Source organism: Lampris incognitus, chromosome 8, assembly GCF_029633865.1.
Source record: "Lampris incognitus isolate fLamInc1 chromosome 8, fLamInc1.hap2, whole genome shotgun sequence".
Classification (NCBI taxonomy): Eukaryota; Metazoa; Chordata; class Actinopteri; order Lampriformes; family Lampridae; genus Lampris; species Lampris incognitus.
In genome coordinates, this window is record NC_079218.1 from 16,487,374 (window position 1) to 16,510,121 (window position 22,748).

General features: G+C 43.5%; 1 protein-coding gene across 1 annotated transcript in view; it reads left to right on the forward strand.

Moving 5' to 3' along the window:
- The first annotated feature begins 279 nt into the window (after nt 1-279).
- Nucleotides 280-22,748, forward strand: part of gabra3 (gamma-aminobutyric acid type A receptor subunit alpha3) — a 49,524-nt gene continuing 27,055 nt past the window's right edge. The window contains exons 1-4 of the mRNA XM_056284212.1: nt 280-296; nt 650-771; nt 7,024-7,091; nt 22,046-22,266. Of these exons, the coding sequence (XP_056140187.1) occupies nt 280-296; nt 650-771; nt 7,024-7,091; nt 22,046-22,266 (428 nt within the window). The remainder of the gene's footprint in view (nt 297-649; nt 772-7,023; nt 7,092-22,045; nt 22,267-22,748) is intronic.

The following is a 22,748-nucleotide window of genomic DNA, read 5'->3' on the forward strand; positions in this document are numbered from 1 at the left end:
TAACTATATAAATGTTGAAATAAAGTTTTAGATCAGAGTTTATATTCTTAGAATAATTTCAAATATATGTTAAACATTTCCTCCCACAGTCCAAAGACATGTAGGTCAGGTGAATCGGACGTACTAAATTGTCCCTGAGTGTGAATGTGTGCATGTCTGTGTGGGCCCTGTGATGGCCTGGCGGCCTGTCCAGGGTCTCTCCCCACCTGCCGCCCAATGACTGCTGGGATAGGCTCCAGCATCCCCGCGACCCTGAGAGCAGAATAAGCGGTTCAGATAATGGATGGATATTTAATGTAAGCAGGTGGATGTTCTTTACCCATCTGTCTGGGCCCCCTAGTGGTAATTAGACCCTGGGCATATGTCTAGAATGCCTGTGCATAAAGCCAGCCCAGGCTACGTGATATGCAGTGCAGTTGTATGTGATGGAATAATTGAATTCACATTTATGCAAACTTACTATTTTCCATGAGCGTACCAGACAGAGTGCTTCAGTTTAATATAGAATGTTGAGCTGTTTTGCAAAACATTTACTGTTATTTTTATTGAGAACCTCAACCACCCCCTCGAGCCCCTCATGCCTCTCATGCCCCCATCCCCATAGGGTATTTTTCACCCCCACTTTTTTTCTTTCCATCTCCGCCTGCAGGGCAGTTGTTGGGCACAGAGAGCCATTGCCTGATGACAGTAAAGACAACATCACCATTTTCACCCGCATTCTCGACAGGCTGCTTGATGGATACGACAACAGGCTACGCCCTGGCCTGGGAGGTAAGCTTGACATTAGATGGTCTATACATCTCCATGCACAGATTCTGCTGGGATCAGAACGTCTGCCACATTGCTGCTGGCCTCAGCTTGAGCTTAAATATATCTGAAAATTTCAAATGGCTATTGAGTATTTTTATGCAGTTTTCCAGCTAGGCAGATGACCTGTAAATAGGGCTGGATGATATAGTATCAGATATTTAAGATACATTCATGATGATTTGTTGGAGATATGTAAGTAGTCAACATCATGAATATTGCTGTGATTTTAAGTAAGGAGGTAAAGAACTGCCCAATGCCAAGCGGAGAAGGGTTTTACTGCAAACCTTGGAGTGGATTATCCCACATATACCCATAGGCGGATAATGAGAAAATGGGCCCCTGGGCACAGACGTGTTTTGGACTCAGTAGGTTATGAAGCAAAAGTTTGCCGCTAAACTAACTTTGAATGTTCACTGCACTTGGTTACACAGCAAAACTGCGACCAACACATGAATATAGAACAGTAATTAAACTTTAGACAAACTACATGTGCATTACAAAGTTTAAGCGAACACCCTCCAGCCAATCAGAAACAAGTATTCTCCATGAACATGGCATAATCAGGAATCAGGAACACTTTATTTGTCATTTCACTTAATATACATATAGCCAAACTAGAACACATATATCCAAACTAAATGCATATATCCAAACTAGAACACATATATCCAAACTAAGAACACATATATCCAAACTAAGAACACATATATCCAAACTAAGAACACATATATCCAAACCAGAACACATATATCCAAACTAAGAACACATATATCCAAACTAGAACACATATATCCAAACTAAGAACACATATATACAAACTAGTTCCAAACTAGAACACATACGTATATCCAAACTAGAACACATATATATCCAAACTAAATACATATATCCAAACTAAGAGCACATATATCCAAACTAAGAACACATATATCCAAACTAGAACACATATATCCAAACTAAGTACACATATATCCAAACCAGAACACATATATCCAAACTAAGAACACATCTATCCAAACTAGAACACATATATATCCAAACTAAATAAATATATCCAAACTAAGAACACATATATCCAAACTAAGAACACATCTATCCAAACTAGAACGCATATATCCAAACTAAGAACACATATATCCCAACTAGAACACATATATCCAAACTAGAACACATATATCCAAACTAAGAACACATATATCCAAACTAAGAACACATATATCCAAACTAAACACATATATCAAAACTAAGAACACATCTATCCAAACTAGAACACATATATGTATATCCAAACTAAGAACACATCCATCCAAACTAAGAACACATACACTACCGTTCAAAAGTTTGGGATCACATTGAAATGTCCATATTTTTGAAGGAAAAGCACTGTACTTTTCAATGAAGATAACTTTAAACTAGTCTTAACTTTAAAGAAATACGCTCTATACATTGCTAATGTGGTAAATGACTATTCTAGCTGCAAATGTCTGGTTTTTGGTGCAATATCTACATAGGTGTATAGAGGCCCATTTCAAGCAACTATCACTCCAGTGTTCTAATGGTACAATGTGTTTGCTCATTGGCTCAGAAGGCTAATTGATGATTAGAAAACCCTTGTGCAATCATGTTCACACATCTGAAAACAGTTTAGCTCGTTACAGAAGCTACAAAACTGACCTTCCTTTGAGCAGATTGAGTTTCTGGAGCATCACATTTGTTGGGTCAATTAAACGCTCAAAATGGCCAGAAAAAGAGAACTTTCATCTGAAACTCGACAGTCTATTCTTGTTCTTAGAAATGAAGGCTATTCCATGCGAGAAATTGCTAAGAAATTGAAGATTTCCTACACCGGTGTGTACTACTCCCTTCAGAGGACAGCACAAACAGGCTCTAACCAGAGTAGAAAAAGAAGTGGGAGGCCGCGTTGCACAACTGAGCAAGAAGATAAGTACATTAGAGTCTCTAGTTTGAGAAACAGACGCCTCACAGGTCCCCAACTGGCATCTTCATTAAATAGTACCCGCAAAACACCAGTGTCAACATCTACAGTGAAGAGGCGGCTGCGGGATTCTGGGCTTCAGGGCAGAGTGGCAAAGAAAAAGCCATATCTGAGACTGACCAATAAAAGAAAAAGATTAAGATGGGCAAAAGAACACAGACATTGGACAGAGGAAGACTGGAAAAAAGTGTTGTGGACGGATGAATCCAAGTTTGAGGTGTTTGGATCACAAAGAAGAACGTTTGTGAGACGCAGAACAAATGAAAAGATGCTGGAAGAATGCCTGACGCCATCTGTTAAGCATGGTGGAGGTAATGTGATGGTCTGGGGTTGCTTTGGTGCTGGTAAGGTGGGAGATTTGTACAGGGTAAAAGGGATTCTGAATAAGGAAGGCTATCACTCCATTTTGCAACGCCATGCCATACCCAGTGGACAGCGCTTGATTGGAGCCAATTTCATCCTACAACAGGACAATGACCCTAAACACACCTCCAAATTGTGCAAGAACTATTTAGAGCAGAAGCAGGCAGCTGGTATTCTATCGGTAATGGAGTGGCCAGCGCAGTCACCAGATCTGAACCCCATTGAGCTGTTGTGGGAGCAGCTTGACCGTATGGTACGCAAGAAGTGCCCATCCAACCAATCCAACTTGTGGGAGCTGCTTCTGGAAGCGTGGGGTGCAATTTCTCCAGATTACCTCACCAAATTAACAGCTAGAATGCCAAAGGTCTGCAATGCTGTAATTGCTGCAAATGGAGGATTCTTTGACGAAAGCAAAGTTTGATGTAAAAAAAATCTTATTTCAAATACAAATCATTATTTCTAACCTTGTCAATGTCTTGACTCTATTTTCTATTCATTTCACAACATATGGTGGTGAATAAGTGTGACTTTTCATGGAAAACACAAAATTGTTTGGGTGATCCCAAACTTTTGAACGGTAGTGTATATCCAAACTAGAACACATATATCCAAACTAAGAACACATATATCCAAACCAGAACACATATATCCAAACTAAGTACACATATATCCAAACCAGAACACATATATCCAAACTAAGAATACATCTATCCAAACTAGAACACATACATATCCAAACTAAGAACACATATATCCAAACCAGAACACATATATCCAAACTAAGAACACATATATCCAAACCAGAACACATATATCCAAACCAGAACACATATCCAAACTAAGCTATAAAAAAATCACCGTCTAAGAGAACGAACACCAGACAGGATGACTATTGGAACTGCCGGTCTGCATGGGCTAGCAGTTAGCTTAGCCTGCCCCGCTTCCGCGTCCTGTCAGACCACCCTCAGTGTTTCCCCTTCGGAAACACCAGGGGCAGGAGACTATATTCCAGAATCTTTTCTCTGGCTGTCATTCACAAAGGACCCCCAAAACAGAAAAGTTAAGTAACATTTATTGAAAAGGCTGCACATACAAAACACAACACTGTTCTTACATTGTGTACATTATCTTTTGTTTTGACATTGCTTAGCACGTTGTAATTGGACAGATCTTTTTGTAGGTTTTCAAAATTTGGTGAGGGAGGATGAGAGGGAAAAAAAACGCCAGCAAAGTTTGGCGCTTCCCTCATTTTTCCTGTGCTTGGTAATGAGACAAGAAACCCGTCAGTGTTCAAGTAATGAAGCTATTTGAATAATTTCGTTATCAGCCCTGATTTGGGTCAGCCCTGGCCGACGTATTTCCAACAGACAGCATACACCTTTCCTTTATTTCTTCAATACATCTTAACAAGATTTACCCTACACAAGTCACCTGCAGTGGTGCCCTCGCCAGAGACCAAATGAGGAAAAACTTCAAAAGTTTCCGTCTCACACAAAGAACCAGCCTTATAAGCTACTGCAGCTTGCTAATACGTCCACTTACACTAGTTAAAGCTGTTAGCCGGGCGTCACATGTTGTTAATCACAGGCACTTTGTGCAGATAACAGAGAAGAGGACATCTCGTGCTCCTCCCCTCCAATCCCGGTATAGATGGAGTCCTCATTAGTCGGCGTCCCCGTAGAGCTTTGTCGGACTTGCAAAGGCAGATGTGGATCCGTCTGCTTTCAGACATCCTCTTCAAACTCCCTATTCTGTCACCGACAGTGTTGGTAATAATAATAATAATTTTAAAAAAAATCTACCTCACCCAAGGCCCAAAAAAGCTCCTGTGCAAATTCCCTCTCATGGGGCGGATTCGGCACATTTTTAAGAGAGTATACGTTGATGTGCCATGACTCCATTATTATGCACAGCTTAACGCGACATTAAAACGACTTGTAAATAATTTCCATTTCAATAATTATTCTACGGCTTACTGTATAATACATGTTGACGCTTATACTTAGGTGTCATGACCCACTTGAAATGATCCATTTAAGGTTTAACGAGCGCACGGAGCATTGTGAGCAACTTATTATGCAGCTCGCAATGAATTACTACCCACATTTTATTGTTTTAACCCAATTTGAATGAACAATTTAAAGGCACATTATTGTCTTGAATGAGTTATAAAGCCTCATGACAGATAATGGTAATCTTTCTGAGCTCCTACGACATGTGGTTGTGCAATGATAAATGACAAAATATATGACAGATAAAAAGTGAATTTAATATGGGAGCCCCTTACTATATAAAGGATATATGGAAAGCAAGTGCGTAACAGCAGTGCCAGATCCATAATACATTAGATTATATAATGCAATTTCCTGATGTCGTACGGTGGGAATGATGTCTTATAATGGCAGTGTAAGTGTTGCTGCAAGTTGAGTAAGGCGTGTAGTAAATCCTGTGCACTAAATGCTTCGATCCAGTGTTTCATCCCTGAACCTGTCCTTGCAGGAACATGTAGCGGTTGTCTGTGTACCTGCAAGTATGGACATATGTACCGTGTCTTTATTTTTTTTGACCTGCAAAGAAAAAAAAAATTCAATGATGTGCTTAATTGCTAGAAAAGTTCAAGAATTGCAGGAGATGTGCATGAAAGGGCAATGTTTCTGGAAGTTGCTAGTTGCTATGACAACATTTTAAGGGGTTGTGAAAGTTGCCCTCACCAGTATGCGCCAAAGTTTGTGCAATTACTCGATAAATGTCAACAAAAAAATGTGTGACATCCCCTGTAGCCATATACATCCCCGATGTACCGTCTCTCTCTCTGATGCCAGTCTATCATACGCAAGAAAAATGTGGGAAATTACTTGTTACTAATGACAGCAGATGTCATTTACATAATTATAATTACCACCCGTCGGTTAAAAAAGGTTGTCTTCAAAATGTGTTGCGAGATCGTGAATGATGCAGCGTATACGCTTGAAATAACTTGCAAAAAGATGAGCGTGTTGGGATGTGGTGCGAGTGCCCAAGCCCTTGCAACACTTGAAGAGGCCGTCCAGTTAAAAAACAACCAGACTGCAACTACATGATGGGGTTTACTACAAGGTTTACAAACAATGGTACTGGGATTACTCATCCTGTATACTGCACTTTTGGCCATACAATCCAGAGGTGGGTCATGTCAAGACGTGCAAAGAGTTTTGGAGGATGTCTGGGTGCCATAGCGGTCTATTCCGTTGCCTACCAACATGGGGGTCACCGGTTCGAATCCCCGTGTTACCTCCGGCTTACAGACACAATTGGCCGTGTCTACAGGTGGGAAACCAGATGTGGGTTTGTGTCCTGGTCGCTGCACTAGTGCCTCCTCTGTTCAGTCGGGGCGTCTGTTCGGGGGGGAGGGGGGAACTGGGGGGAATAGTGTGATCTTCCCACGTGCTATGTCCCCTTGGCGAAACTCCTCCCTGTCAGGTGAAAAGAAGCGGCTGGCGACTCCACATGTATGGGAGGAGGCATGTGGTAGTCTGCAGCCCTCCCCTGATCGGCAGAGGGGGGTGGAGCAGCGACGGCTCGGAAAATAGGGTAATTGGCCGGATACAATTGGGGAGAAAAGAGGGGGGGGGGGAGCCACAAAAAAAAGACATACAAAGTGTGTATGCATACAAACTCTTACCTATACAACCGACTAAACAACACAACACAAATATTATTGTATCCCAAGAGACCTTCACTATTATTTATGTGTTCTTTTGTTTTGGTGAGGAACTGAATTTTGAGTTTTTTATGTTTAGTTTGTTTTTTCTAATATTTGTGTACTGTGCTGTATTCCTACTCGACCCACCACGTCTCCTCTCTTGTTCTTTCAGAGAGTGTGACAGAAGTCAGGACAAACATCTACGTAACCAGTTTCGGGCCAGTGTCGGATACAGACATGGTGAGTGTCGCTGTGTTCTCGCTCCTCAAGTTGTTTTTTCTTTCTTTTTAATCATTTTGATCCATCACATCTGAACAAAGCGGGGGGGGGGGGTTTCTGTTATTATGCATTTGTTTGTACCGAAGTGTCACTGAAACACCTAAGATCGGCCATGAGATTTGGTTTATTTATTTATATTTTTTACAAGCACACGTTAAAACCATTCTTTTTATCTTTTGCAGTGACTTGTATGCCCCTCGGGATGATTAGCAGTGAATTTCAGTAAATGTACCGTAGGGCGGCGGATCTTTTCTTTGTAAGCAATTGCTTTGTGGTCGTCTCTAATTGCAAATATGAAGAGAGCAGGATTTTTCCTACCGCTGAATCGGGACGTCTGAGTCGTGGCACTTTTTTAGGAGTGACAGTTCCAGCGAAGCCTCTCCGTGCCGCCGTACACCAGCACATTTCATTCGGTGTCAGAGGAAAAGTTCTGGTCCCTGCTGCATCCTAATATAACATCACTGCCCACTCTTGGTGTGCTTCTTTTTAGCTTATGAACGGAGCCGCTCCAAAGCTTTGCCACGTGAGAGATGTGACAATATCGCACAGACACCTTGTGAACGACCTTCAACACTAATGATCGACGTATCAATCAATCCATCCCATATGTTGCCATGCTGACTACAAGAACTTCCCAACCAGAGAGGGTGTGATTATTTCAAAAGACAAACTAGGGTTAAAAATGGACTCCCAGCATCCAGGTGGCGTAGCGGTCTATTCCATTGCCTACCAACACGGGGATCGCCGGTTCGAATCCCCGCATTACCTCCGGCTTGGTCGGGTGTCCCAACACACACAATTGGCCGTGTCTGCAGGTGGGACGCCGGATGTGGGTATGTGTACTAGCACCTCCTCTGGTCGGTCGGGGCGCCTGTTCAGGGGGGAAGGGGAACTGGGGTGAATAGCGTGATCCTCCCACGCGCTACGTCCCCCTGGCGAAACGCCCCACTGTCGGGTGAAAAGAAGCGACTGGCGACTCCACATGTATCAGAGGAGGCATGTGGTAGTCTGCAGCCCTCCCCGAGGGGAGAGGGAGAGAGGGTGGAACAACGACCGGGACAGCTTGGAAGAGTGGGGTATTTGGCCAAGTACAATTGGGTAGAAAGGTGGAAACACCCCCCCCCCTCCAAAACAAAAAGACTCCCAAATAATGTATCTTAGCATTGAGCAGGAGCTCTCTACGAGTTGCACATTGAAGAACATTTATTTTCACTATTCTCCAACGGAGCACATTTCCAACTTTGCTACCACCACTCAGTGACATCTTCCATTAACATGATAGGTTGGAGGAAAAAAAAAGTTCAATTTTGCCCTTTTCAACTCTGCAAACATGATTTAAGCCACTCGGTTCTGAAAAGTAGAGCAAGAGGCTAATGCAGTGCTTTTTCATTCAGCTGAGAACAAAAACGTCCAAAATCTACCCGTTATCTCTGGCTCATGCCGGGTAGGTGCTCATGCTTTCATCCCGTGTTATTTAGACTGTGGCATCTGTCTGCAGCTCGCCTCAGTCACAAGGCCCCCTGATTTATTTAGTCTGCACTCCGTACAGCCGCTGGGTTTCTCAATGTTTCCAGAGTGGGGAGTTGCTTCTTGTAATTTCAGGACCCCTTGGCAACTGTCAGTATTTACAATCAGAAACAATTTTAGGACTTAAAATCATAGTGAACATTAATACAAATAAATGTAATTGATCAAAATAATGGCCGGAGGGAAAATTAACAAAAGCTTGCTACTGCACATTTGGTAAAGAGTATTCTCTGCTTATTTTTTTTTGTTGTAAAAATCCATGCACTACTTAAACCGCGCCATCAAAATGAGTCAACAATCCCTATGGTGACACAAGAATATAGGTCGCTTCTAGAAATGGGTTATAATCCACCCAAACTCCCTGTTTTTGAGATACTATATCATGATTCTTGGATAGAGGACGACCTGTTCTCGGGGCATCTCGCAACTTTGTTTTATGGGCACATCCAACAGTCCAGTTACCTATCTCTGTGTAGTCATGTGTCCCAGAAATGTCCATTTTCTCCCCGACCCCCAGGGCTAGTAGTTCACCCTTCACACTAGACCCCAATATGCCACATCTGCCAAGAGTGTTCCACTATCACAACGGGGGGGGGGGGGGGGTAAAAGCAGGCTCAGAGTGAAACGCAAATATCAGACCAATAACCAGGCACGTACTCTGGGTTTGTTTGGGACATTTACAGTATCTGAACATGGCAGATTTCCACACTGCCTGTCACACCAATTGCTGGAATGTGGGTCATGTTCTTGATGCGGGTGTCCTGGAAGTAGATGAGGATATTTTGCTCTCCTTTAAGCCCTTTCTCTCTCTCTCTCTCGCTCTCTGTCTCTCTGGGTCTCTTTCTGTCTTTGTCTCTCTGACGCTGCATGGAGTGCACCCCCAAAGTCATGTCTGAAGTGTCGTGACTCGTGTATATGCATTCTGGTGGGTTTTGACAGACCCGGTGTGTAAAATAGAGGGCTTCTTTAGTCCGTCACACTATCTATGAAAAACATTGCCGGACAAAGTTGTCATAAGTTGTCAGGGACAGCAGCACTGATTTCACCAAGTGCTGCTGTCCCAGTGCCCCTCCCATACACACACACACCAACAAGCTCTGTTCCTGGTCCCTGTTTCTTATATACTGTGGTTTCATAACAAATAAAGTCAACACCGATGCCAAACTCTGCATGGGATCCTGTAAAATTAGAGGTCCTCTTACCAAACCAGTCAGGGGGTTTTGCTGTTGCTGTTGTTGTTGCTTCTGATACGGAAAGGTGAACGCTAGGATGCTGCATCAATCATCTTGCCCTTGCTCAAAGGGAAACAAACCCTAATTAAGTCATTTTCCAGGAAATAAAGAGGGATGTGGAATGGGGTTTGGATTTGAAATTGAAATTAATGTTATGATGCCCCAGTACCTTTCAGGCAGATTCATTTGATCTGCGCTCAAGGAATGAATATGTAGTGTTGATATGATACGCTCTCAAAATAGTGCTCCTTTTCTTCTCAAACCATGCAGGTCATCGTGTCTCCCATTGCCACAACATGAATCATGCTCAGGGAGGGAATAATTTTAAAGCATGAACAGGCACAGTCTTTGGGAAACAATTTGCATTTGAGGAGTCTTGATTTTGTTGCCATAGCTACAGATCGTTAAGACAGTCTTAACACAAGAAAGGGTAAGTCCCATAATTCTACCATGCTGATTACCATCTAGCTTATAAAAGCTAGATGGTAGAGTGAGGGCTCTATTCTTCTGACCAGGGTTGCAGCCTCTGCGAGGCGGGGGGGAGGGGGGGGCTCCCACTGTCCAAACGTGCCTCACCCCCGCATGTCAACAACTATTATGATAAGAAATCCAGAAATGATGCTGTGCGCTCACTCCATTTCCGTTTCCCAGATGCGGTGAAAGTGCTGATGAAAATATGTCTGCCATCTAAAAAGCAAGATGAGCATGCTGAGGCCAAGAGGCTCAAACATAGCATGGACCACTTTGAATTTGTCCCCCAGACAGTGATACAGGCTAACACAGTCTCCCAAAACAGAACGGCAATATTTTGCAGGCAAGCGAATATCTAGCCAGAGACCCTTGTTTCACTCAGACGGGAGTCTCACAGCTTTAAAGAAGCTGCCCAAAATCTTGCCCGGTCATGGGGTTGTTGCTCCTTCATCTCTGCAGAAACGCGCTAGGCGCCCCATACGACATTTTGATGCGTTATGTGAGGATGAAAGGCTACTGAATGCGGAGGAGCACGTCAAAGTGTCGCTATTTTTCGCAGGCTCCGTGGAGTGCAAGTGGGGGCACGGAGGTTTGGGTTTTTACAGCCACAAGAACTTTCGTTAAAATCCGTTGATGAAATGTGTAAATCAGCAAGTGCCCTAGCTGACCAATACGAAGATCAGGGATTGGGAACATTTATTTGTCATTTCATTCCATGCACCTGCGCACATGAAATGAAACGAAACATCATTTCCCCCAGCCCACAGCAGTGCAACACAAAGACAAGAACACATAGCCAAACTACAAGAACACATATTCAATTCAATTCAATTTATTGTCATTAAAAACAATGTGCAGGCACATGTTAGAAATGAAATGAGGGCTGCGGCTTCACCAAACAGTGCAAGACAGACATAGACAAACACAGTAGAAGATATACACACATGAAGACCAAAAGCTAAAACTAAGTTAAAAAAGAGCACGAGTACAAAATATTTAAAAATATCTACAGACATTCAGTGGGTAGCCAGGTTCAGGTCGGCAGCAGCTTGGGGAAAGAAGCTGTTTTTGATCTCTGAGACTCCTGTAGCGCCTCCCAGAGCGCAGGGGGGAGAACAGTCCATGGTTGGGGTGGGTGGGATCTCTGCTGATGCTCAGACCCCTTTGAAGGCAGCGTTTGTGATACATGTCTTTTATGGCTGGGAGCTGGGTATTAGTGATATGCTGGGCCACCTTGGTGACCCGCTGCAGACCTTTCTGGTCTACTGATGTGAAGTTGCCGTACCACACTGAGATGCAGCTGGTCAGAATGCTCTCTATGGTGCAGTGGTAGAAGTTGGTGAAATGCAGGCATTGTTGGGCTTTTTCACAAGAGCCTGGTTGTTTGATGTCCAGGAAAGTTCCTCACTGATGTGGACTCCAAGGAATTTAAAGCTGGAGACGCGCTCCACTTCCACCCCATTGATGTGTATGGGGGAGTGGCTGCAGCTTCTAGACCTCCTGAAGTCCACAATCAGTTCCTTCGTCTTCTGCACATAGAGAACCAGATTGTTGGTAGTGCACCATGATGTGATGTGCTGAATCTCATCCCTGTAGGCCGTCTCGTAATTGTTGGTGATATGGCCAATGACTGTGGTGTCATCCGCAAACTTAACTATTACATTTGAAAGATGAGTTGGCAGGCAGTCGTGGGTAAAGAGGAAGAAAAGGAGGGGGCTCAGAACACAGCCTTGAGGGCACCTGTGCTGAGGGTCAGGGTGGAGGAGGTGTGGTCACCTAACCTAACAGACTACAAAAACACATTTATCCAACGTATCCACACAAAAAAAATTCACTGTCAGAGCGCGAATGACAGGATGACTGTCAGAACTGCGAGTCTGCATGAGCTAGCAGTTAGCTTAGCCTTGTTAGATGACCTATATGTGGATTTTCCAGAACAAATTCTCTCATTTACACGCACATTAGTGTCCTCCATATAGTAAATCGAGCATGGCTCAATTCAAGATTTGGCACACACTCTATTCATAAAGCACCACTCCACATTACCAAGTGTGCCTGGTGTGGCCACGACTATTTGTTACTCTACCTGTGCCTGTCACAAGCACCCAAAGAGCCTTCTCAAAACTGAAACTAATTAAATCATATCTGAGAAGCATTATGGCACAGGAGAGATTGCCGGGGCTGGCCATCCTGAGTATTGAAAAAACCTGCTCGCAGTCTGGATTTAAAGAGGGTGGTATGGGATTTTGCTCATCGATACGCGAAAAGATGTGTGCACGTATACTTGCCTGCAAGCCTGTACGAAAATCGGTGCTTAAGCCGTATTGCTAAGATGAACCTGTATTCACAACTGATGTAATATGTGTTGCTCTGTTTGAGAAACCGATGTCAAATAAAAACAATTTGGCCTTAAAGGGAAAGTTTGTTCACGGCACGGTTCTGTAACAATCCGAGTTGAGTGGGCAGGTGGGCTTTTTGCGATCAATCCAGCAATCTGCGAGAAGGGGTAATGAGGAGGAGTCAAATACGGACCATCTTGGGCAGCTCCCGCAATCATGGCTGCGACAGGAGCAGCACCCTGACAGCAGCTGTGTGACACTATAGTAGTTTGTAGTGTTAAAAAGCTCCAACCGTTTAAAATTGATGCTGTTCAGTACAATTAACTCTGTAATCTGTGTCCCATGTTCTAGAACGGTCTGTTAAATTCCGTCGTGTGTTTGAAATGATAAGTATCCTCGCTATGAAAGACGTTAACGTTCGCCTGCTCGGTGCTGCAGGAAAAGGGCCCATTAGGGTTAGCTCTGTGTGTGCGTGTGTGTTGCATTACGGCTGCAGCTTCTAACATCACCATTCCTCTGTTCTCCACTCACCCCTCCTCGCCCACCTACTCCTTTTTTTTCTTCCTTTTACTGATGCCTTTCCTCGACGTTCTCGTTCTTGTTTTTCTAATCCCGTCTCCTGCCCTCCAATCATCCCCTCCATTACTGCGTCTTCTGCTGCTCCGTGTGGTTGCTGTGAAACAGAAGACCCTGCATAAACACAATGTACCTGCCACACCATGCTGAATGATAACCAGAACAGTGATTAACAGCAACGTTGAGTAACTGGCCGTGTCCGTGGATTGTACAGTAGTACACCGCGACTAGCTGTATAATTTTTCGTAGCACTGAAATATTTCCAAAGGCTTTAGATTTATTCGCCTACCTGTTTGCAAATGGTGTGTAATCGACAGGAGTGATATAAGAATGTGTTTGTGTTGGATCCTTTCTACATGAATACCCTTAGAAATTGTTTTTTCTGACACAACTAAAGTAAGGCTTAATGCATCCAGTAACACATGTGTATCTATCATACATCTATCAGTTGTTCTTCAAGGGCTTGATACCCAGCCGTATGACATATCATTTTTACTTTTCTGAGAGCAGAGCTTTTATTTATTTATTTAGTTTGGTCTTTTTTTGTTATTATTATCGTCATCTATTAAGATTTTCAGTGCAGTGTATCGGGAATCCTGCTATCTGTAGTGAGGAGGATTTTTTTTTCTTCTTTTGGACATAATCCTTTGCTAAAATGTATTAATGGCTCCGAGTTGGGACTGATGTTGAGCACTGAAGATAAATGAAATTGATTTGAGATTTATACAGTAGCTTATCACTCTTACACAGGTGCCACTGCCAGCAGGGACAAGCCATACAGTGAGAGAGAAGGAGAGAGAGAGAGAGATATGGAGAGAGAGAGAGAGAGAGAGAGAGAGAGAGAGAGAGAGAGAAGGACAACTTGTATTTAAAGCATTAATCAAGTCCCTTTCTAATTGTAACAGGACTTAAAGAGCAAATAAGTTCAGAAGAAGCAGTGTGGTGGATGTGAGGTCTCTGGGTGTTAGTCTGTATCACTGTGGAACTCCTCCGGGTCTTGCAGGGCCTGACCTAGCTTATAGTTTGTTTGTTTGTTTTTGGGACACTTTGTGACACTGTGGTCCAGTCAGCGATCAACAGTAAACTGTGTGGTCAGTGGTCAGCGTGTTGTGCAGCCGCATCCTCTTCATCCTCGCCTCCAGACAGCCCTGAGAGATTGCATTGATTGTGTGTGGGTGCATTTTGGCAAGCCATGCTGAGAGTGTTTTCATCAAGTAATATCTATCCATCTGCTGGGAAATCAACAAATAGACCAGATATGTTTCCCTGCATATAAATATCAAGATGCGGCTATGCCTCGTAGATTTTCCTTTCACTTTGTTAGCAACGTTAGCTCATGAGAGAAGTTATAAGTTAACATATCAATACTGTTAAGGGAGAAGACTGCTTGCCAAGGAACTTAGCACATTTTTCCATCAGGGACGAGAATTTAGGGCATCCCACACACACACAAATTAAAAGCAGTCTTTGTGGCATAAATGATGAATGAATGAGAGCTGCTGGCTCATGAGAGAATTCTTATTTTCGGCTCCTGCTGTCTTACATCTCACATATTCCAGAATATATAAATATCACGCAAAAAAAAGTTTGCAAATGCTGATCACACAAGTGTATGATATCAGGGTAAAGTGTGCAACAGACCACATGAATGCCTAACTTTGCTGAGCGAAACAAAATTACAACTATAATGGATGATGGTGAGTGAGAATGGTTAAATAATTAGTATCAATTATGTTCATAATTCATCTTAAATGGCTGCGTTGATATTAGAATTCAAATATTGGAAACAGGTTTTCTGCCCCTATCAGTGAAACTGACAGTCTCACTATTTACAGTCAGTTCAGAGGCAAAACCAATTTATTCAGCACTGCCTCCACCCTACAGCCCCGAAATACTGTCGTATTAACCATTTCTTTTCTCATATATACTTTTTATATATCTGTTATTCTTATGTGTCTTAGCTAGCAAGCCAGTGACGGCTAAGTTGCTTGTCTTTTACCTTAGTTGGTAAGCTAATAGGAGCTTTCGGGAATAGCTAACAGCAAGTTGATGATAACTAATTGGTTAAACAATTACAACCAGGGTAAAAAAAAAAGAAGTGTGAGGGTGTTTGTGTGGTGTGGCGGTCTATTCCATTGCCTACCAAAACAGGGATCAATAGTTCGAATTCCCCTCCAGCTTTGTCGGGCATCCCTGCAGACACAATTGGCCTTGTCTGTGGATGGGAAGCCGGATGTGGGTATGTGTCCTGGTCACTGCACTAGCACCTCCTCTGGTCGGTCGGGGCACCTGTTCAGGGGGGAGGTGGAACTGGGGGGGAATAGCGTGATCCTTCCACATGCTACGTCCTCCTGGCAAAACTCCTCACTGTCAGGTGAAAAGAAGCGGCTGGTGACTCCACGTGTATCGGAGGAGGCATGTGGTAGTCTGCAGCCCTCCCCGGATCGGCAAAGGGGTTGGTGCAGCCACTGGGAAGGCTCGGGAGAGCGGGGTAATTGGCAAAATACAATTGGGGGGGAAAAAAAGGGGCAATTTTTGAAACAAGCAGCAATATGTGAAAAACAAAATTCGACGTGGTACACAACTGTATCACAAATGATGTAAGGATCCCATGAGCATCTAATGGGAGCTTAAATACCTTCTGAATTAATTTCCAGTTACAAATTTGTCTATGGGTGATTTGAACATTGTGTACAGGACTTTAAATGCGGTCATTGTTTTTACGTGATCGTCCTGAGCAGTAGATCGCCCCCCTGTTTGATACAGAGACTGCCGGGTTGATGCGTGGCTCTGTCTGCTGGGTGGCTGGAGAATCAATCATTGTAACCCTGGACGAACACCAGCTGCTGCACCAATTGAGTTTGCCATTTGGCCTGTGTGTGTGTGTTGATTGCCTTTGCTTTTCCTCATTTCTATCTTTTCCTCACGTCAAATCAATCCATCACCTTGATAAATATCCCTCCCCATAAAACCTAAAAAATGATGTCTTGGCCCAGCCATGCCAAATAATTAGTGCTGTACTTTCTTTGCCGCCTTGTTTTGCATAGGAGTCAGAAGTGTAGCTGGAACTAATCAAGGATGGCCAGAAAAAAACCCCAAAACAAAACACATCCATAACACTTATAAATCGTATGCAAGGGTAACAAAAGGTGTAAGGTAAAATAAGGCAAATTATCTTGAAATATTGAAGCAAGAGTGTGTAAAGCCCTAAGATGATCATATGCTGTGTCTTCCAGCATCCAACCCCCCTGTTTGTGTGTGTTTATCGATCTTTCTTTTGGCTGGAGACTGCTGTGGTGGCTCTAGGCATCTACCTCATTACCACCCTCCATCTTATATAATTAACACAGATGAATGAATTAAAGGGAATAAGCTAAATTCTTAAGTGAGCGCTGGGAAAAAATGATACGAGTCAGGGAATAGTTCAGAGAGAACTGAATCCCAGAGTGATCGGTGGGAAATAACTAAACCTACGGGATATGGGCAGACAGGGAAGTAAAATGATGGGAAGAAGCTAGTAACAGGCTTCTGTGTAGCATAACTCTCCATGGAGCTTTAGTCGGAGCACTTTTGCAAAACAAGACTCGCAGAACTGTTTTCAATAGCGAGTCCGGTCTTGAGTTTCGTCGCGGCCCCCTTGCGGAGCGATGCGATGACCCACTTTGACGGACAGAAAACATTTCCTAGAGAACCACAGAGCTGTGGTACTTGCATATGCACAGAGCAAGCCATCTTTAATCCGAGACAGAAGCACATCCGGTGTTTGTTGTCTTAAAGGATTACCAGGAATGTTTAAGGGACCGTGCTGGTGTTTTTGCACGTTTTACCCCAAATCACATGTACTTTACATTATTCCAGATCATTCTCCAAAGCAGTTTTAGATTTTTTTTCCCTACCTTCCAGGTAGTTTGGTTTCCCCTCATTTCAGTACGGTATGAGAGTCAATTTGCAGAGACTTGAACCTTGCTTGGGATACTGTTGATAATCCAGCCATGTGTAACCGGGATAACCAAGTTTAAAGCCTTGGAAAACTTTTCAAACCAATCTGCGCTTTCCGACTGCATTATCCCACAAGCATAATGTAACTGTGAGAAAAAACAAAGGCGACTAAATGCTCGCTGTTATGGATTACCTATCTCGAGCAAGTTTCAAGTCTCTGCAAGCTGATTTTCCTTCTGTAATGAAATGAAGAGGAACCAGTGGCTGCCTGGAAGGTAGGAACAACAAATGAAACACATGGAAATTGGTCTGGAGTAATGTAGAATATACAAGTAAATGGGCTAAAACCAATGCGTAATTGATAAATCAAGAATGCAGAGGTCCCCCAGTAGTACACAACCTCGCTGGCTCAGATTCGCTGGAAGATCTAACGCACACCACCTTCTTGTATTTTAATTGTTTTGTTTTGTTTTTTTCTGGCTTTTCCCCCTCTTCCCAATTGTACTTGGCTAATTACCCCACTTTTCCGAGCCGTCCTGGGCCCCGCTCCGCCATCTCTGCTGATCCGAGGAGGGCTGCAGACTACCACATGCCTCCTCCAATACATGTGGAGTCGCCAGCCGCTTCTTTTCACCTGACAGTGAGGAGTTTCACCACCCTGCTCACTCTGTCGAAAACAAAACAAAACTAAATGCTTGTTGATGGTGCTTGGATCAGGGGTATAGACAAAAAGAGTAAATGGAAATATAAAGAAATCCAGTTTGGTAAAACTTGAAAATCTGAGGATGTGTTGTAAATCTCACCTTGGGGTCTCTGTGTTTGTGTTTCTTTTCACTCCTCTTTTCTTTGACTTTGTCATCCTGCAAAGAAAATACACGTTTTTGGTTGTTTTGTTTTTTTTTGGGGGGGGGGGATTTTTTTCTCCCCAATTGTATCCAGCCAATTACCCCACTCTTCTGAGCTGTCCCAGTCACTGCTCTACCCCCTTTACTGAGCCGGGGAGGGCTGCAGACTACCACATGCCTCCTCCGATACATGTGGAGTCGCCAGCCGCTTCTTTTCACCTGACAGTGAGGAGTTTCGCCAGGGGGACGTTGTGCGTGAGAGGATCACGCTATTCCCCCCAGTTCCTCCTCTCCCCTGAACAGGTGCCCCGACCGACCAGAGGAGGCGCTAGTCCAGTGACCAGGACACATACCCACATCCGGCTTCCCTACCGCAGCCACAGCCAATTGTGACTGTAGGGATGCCTGACCAAGCCGGAGGTAACACGGGCATTTGCACCGGCGATCCCCGTGTTGATAGGCAAAGGAATAGACCGCTACACTACCCAGACACATCCATTGTTGTTGTTTTAGCAGCGGCTCTTGTCCTACTCTGACATGTGGTTACCCTTATTGGCATTTGGGTTTATATTCAGTACAGCAGTGACAAAGCATATGGTTAGAGTTAGGGTTAGCAGACCAGACATCGTGTTAAAAGACAATCAATGCACAATTTCAACACCACGCACTGCATACTATTGTTGTTTGATAGGCCGGCTATATTGCGTATGATGCAGCGCTGCATACTTATTTTTATTTGATATCAAATCAAGCTACTACTACAGCACAGAGCATGTGGCCCAATCAGCAAATTTAGGGAGAAAAAAAAAACAAACCAATGGTCAAATGGGAAGGTTTTGTCTTGATTTTGAATAGCATAGGATTGACATGACACAGGCTAGTCAACCCATTTGATGCGGGAGCCACACAAATAGTTCCCGGACTGTCTGACTGTATTGAACTCTTGACAGTTCAATTCAAACTAGCAAAAAAACACTGGTATAGTCCTTTCAGGTTGCATGAGGTATGTGTGGTTTACTTCACTCACTCAAAAAGATTGCATTTCAGATAAGACAATAAGATAAGGTATCCTTTATTCATCTCTGAATGGAAAATCCAGAGTAGAGAGCAGCAAAGAGGGTAAAAAAAGACATCAACAGGGTAGAGTAACAGAGGTAGACAGATAGTAGAGGTCAGTCACCTCGGGATAAGAGCAATACTAAACCTAACAATACTAAACAATATCATAGATATGAGCTCAAACTGACTTTTAGTCAGCCATCATCATTATGATCAATCCCACAATTCCATCAGAGTACAAAAAGATGATACATGATAATGATAATAAATTCAGCCAGATGGGAAAAAATAGATCAATTGTTTTAAAACTAATTTAAGGTATTTATTTTGCAATTCTGATAGTATACAGAGGAAGACATTGGCAAGGAAGAAGTGTTATAGTCAGAGAGATGAAGAAAGTAGACAGGAGTGCAAGGAGATGTAGTGTAAAGCGAAGAGAGAGGTGGCAAATGGTGAGTTGTATGAGAGGTTGGACACGAAGGAAGGAGAAAAGGACTTGTACCGATTGGCTAGACAGAGGGACCGAGCTGGGAAGGATGTGCAGTAAGTTAGGGCGATCAAGGATAGATATGGAATTGTGCCGACAAGCGAGGAGAGTGTGCTGAGAAGGTGGAAGGAGTACTTTGAGGGGTCGATGAATGAAGAAAATGAGAGAGAGAGAGAGAGAGAGAGAGAGAGAGAGAGAGAGAGAGAGAGAGAGAGAGAGAGAGAGAGAGAGAGAGAGAGAGAGAGAGAGAGAAGGTTGGATGACGTGGGGATAGTGAATCAGGAAGTGCAGTGGATTAGCAAGGAGAAAGTGAGAGCAGCTATGAAGAGGATGAAGAGTGGAAAGGCAGTTGGTCCGGATGACATGCCTGTGGAGGCATGGAGATGTTTAGGAGAGATGGCAGTGGAGTTTTTAACTAGATTGTTTAACACAATCTTGGAAAGTGAGAGGATGCCTGAGGAATGGAGAAGAAGCATACTGGTACCGATTTTCAAGAACAAGGGTGATGTGCAGAACTGTAGCAACTACAAAGGTATAAAGCTGATCAGCCACAGCATGAAGATGTGGGAAAGAGTAATAGAAGCTAGGTTAAGAGGAGAGGTGACGATCAGCGAGCAGCAGTATGATTTCATGCCACGAAAGAGCCCCACAGATGCGATGTTTGCTTTGAGAATATTGATTGAGAAGTATAGAGAAGGCCAGAAGGAGTTACATTGTGTTTTTGTGGATTTAGAGAAAGCATATGACAGAGTGCTGAGAGAGGAGGAGTGGTATTGTATGAGGAAGGAGTTGCAGAGAAATGCAGGATATGTATGAGGGAAGTGTGACAGTGGTGAGGTGTGCGGTTGGAATGACAAATGGGTTCAAGGTGGAGGTGGGATTACATCAAGGATCGGCTCTGAGCTCTTTCTTGTTTGCAATGGTGATGGACAGGTTGACGGACGAGATCAGGCAGGAGTCTCAATGGACTATGATGTTTGCGGATGACATTGTGATCTGTAGCGAGAGTAGGGTGCAGGTTGAGGAGACCCTGGAGAGGTGGAGGTATGCACTGGAGAGAAGAGGAATGAAAGTCAGTAGGAGCAAGATGGAATACATATGCGTGAATGAGATGGAGGACAGCGGAATGGTGAGGATGCAAGGAGTAGAGGTGACGAAGGCATATGAGTTTATTAAATACTTGGAGTCAACTGTCCAAAGTAATGGGGAGTGCAGAAAAGAGGTGAAGAACGGAGTGCAGGCAGGGTGGAGTGGGTGGAGAAGAGTGTCAGGAGTGATTTGTGACAGAAGGGTACCAGCAAGAGTTCAAGGGAAGGTTTATAAGATGGTTGTGAGACCAGCTATGTTATATGGTTTGGAGACAGTGGCACTAACGAAAAGACAGGAGGCAGCAGAGTTGAAGATGCTAAGATTTTCATTGGGCGTGACGAAGAAGGACAGGATTAGGAACGATTCTACTGAGGGACTGCTCAGGTTGAATGGTTTGGAGACAAAGCAAGAGAGGCCAGATTGGACATATGTGGAGGAGAGATGCCGGATATATTGGGAGAAAGATGGTGAATATGGAGCTGCCAGGGAAGAGGAAAAGTGGAAGGCCAAAGAGGAGGTTTATGGATGTGGTGAGGGAGGACATGCAGGTGGCTGGTGTGACAGAGGAAGATGCAGAGGACAGGAAGAAATGGAAACGGATGATCCGCTGCGGCAACCCCTAATGGGCGCAGCCGAAAGTAATAGTAGTAGTAGTAGTAGTAATAGTAGTAGTAGTAGTAGATTTTGCAATTCTGATTCAAGTTTCATGAATCAAATTCCATATGTAATTGTGATGTCCATTTTGAGGTTACCTTATAGGTCAAAGGTGGATATAGTTAGCAGGTGGGAAAGTTACTCTCAAAACATAACCCTTAATTAAAGAATTCCTACAATTTGAAAAGAGAAAAATTCATTATTTTCATCTAAATTCACCTATTATTTTAAAATAGCATTGGTGTGTCTTATATGAAAATCTCAGTGCCTTTTTTCCTTTCAAACATGTGTCATTACAACCCATTCAACTAATCACACATGTTTTTCCACAGTTATTTATAAGCTGATATAACATGTCGGGTTCTGCTGTTGTCAGATGCCATGTCACATTATGATATTAACGGTTTTGCAATAAGTGAATTAATGCAAGCTTTTTTGCAGTAAGCTTCCTGTGAATCTGGTATAAATGAATCTGGGATGCATTATTGATTACCATTTAAGACTGCTGTCGGATGCGATACGGTGTATAAGATGACACTGTTCTTCTTCCCCATGACAGTCAAGCAGCAGACTGGGGATTTTCCGTTGCTAGGACACCAGATACTTCAAACAAATGATGTGAAACAAATCGGTTGCCTTCGACCCTGTAAGCGGTTGCCGTAGCAGCCGTCTCTCATTGTCATTTTCTTTTCCTTAGGAGTACACCATTGATGTCTTCTTCCGTCAAAGTTGGAGGGACGAGAGGCTCAAGTTTGACGGACCCATGCAAGTCCTGCCCCTCAACAACCTCCTGGCCAGTAAGATTTGGACCCCTGATACCTTTTTCCACAACGGAAAGAAATCCGTGGCCCACAACATGACCACTCCTAACAAGCTGTTGCGGCTCGTTGACAACGGCACGCTGCTTTACACCATGAGGTGAACCGCTTCAATTACTGCCCAATTTGTGCTTTTATTTTTTTTAACGTGGTGTCTGCTTTCACAGCTAACATAGCGTCATCCCTCCCACTGCCTCCCACTGCTCAAGCACATTAAATCGTCAGGAGTCAGTGCCTGAATTTTAGCGCCATGTACATCAGTGAGTTCTCTGACCTGTGCGTAAACTTGTCTTGACAAATGAAAAGCGGGAATTGAGTTGTAGCGAGCTGACCCACAAGCCAGACGCTGGAATGGGAACTGGGTCCGATCCAATTTGGCCTGACTGCAGTTACAAACAGCGAAACTATGACCACTGAAATACACTCGCCTCATCAAAAGGGTCACCGTGGTACCTTAAACAGATGATGCGAGCCACTGATAATGCATTTAGCCAGTGAGTTCTGCTTTGTGGTGCTGTGTGCCTACATGCATGCAAAGGACCAAATCAAAAACTGCAAAAAGCAGAGAGTTAAAAAGTGAAA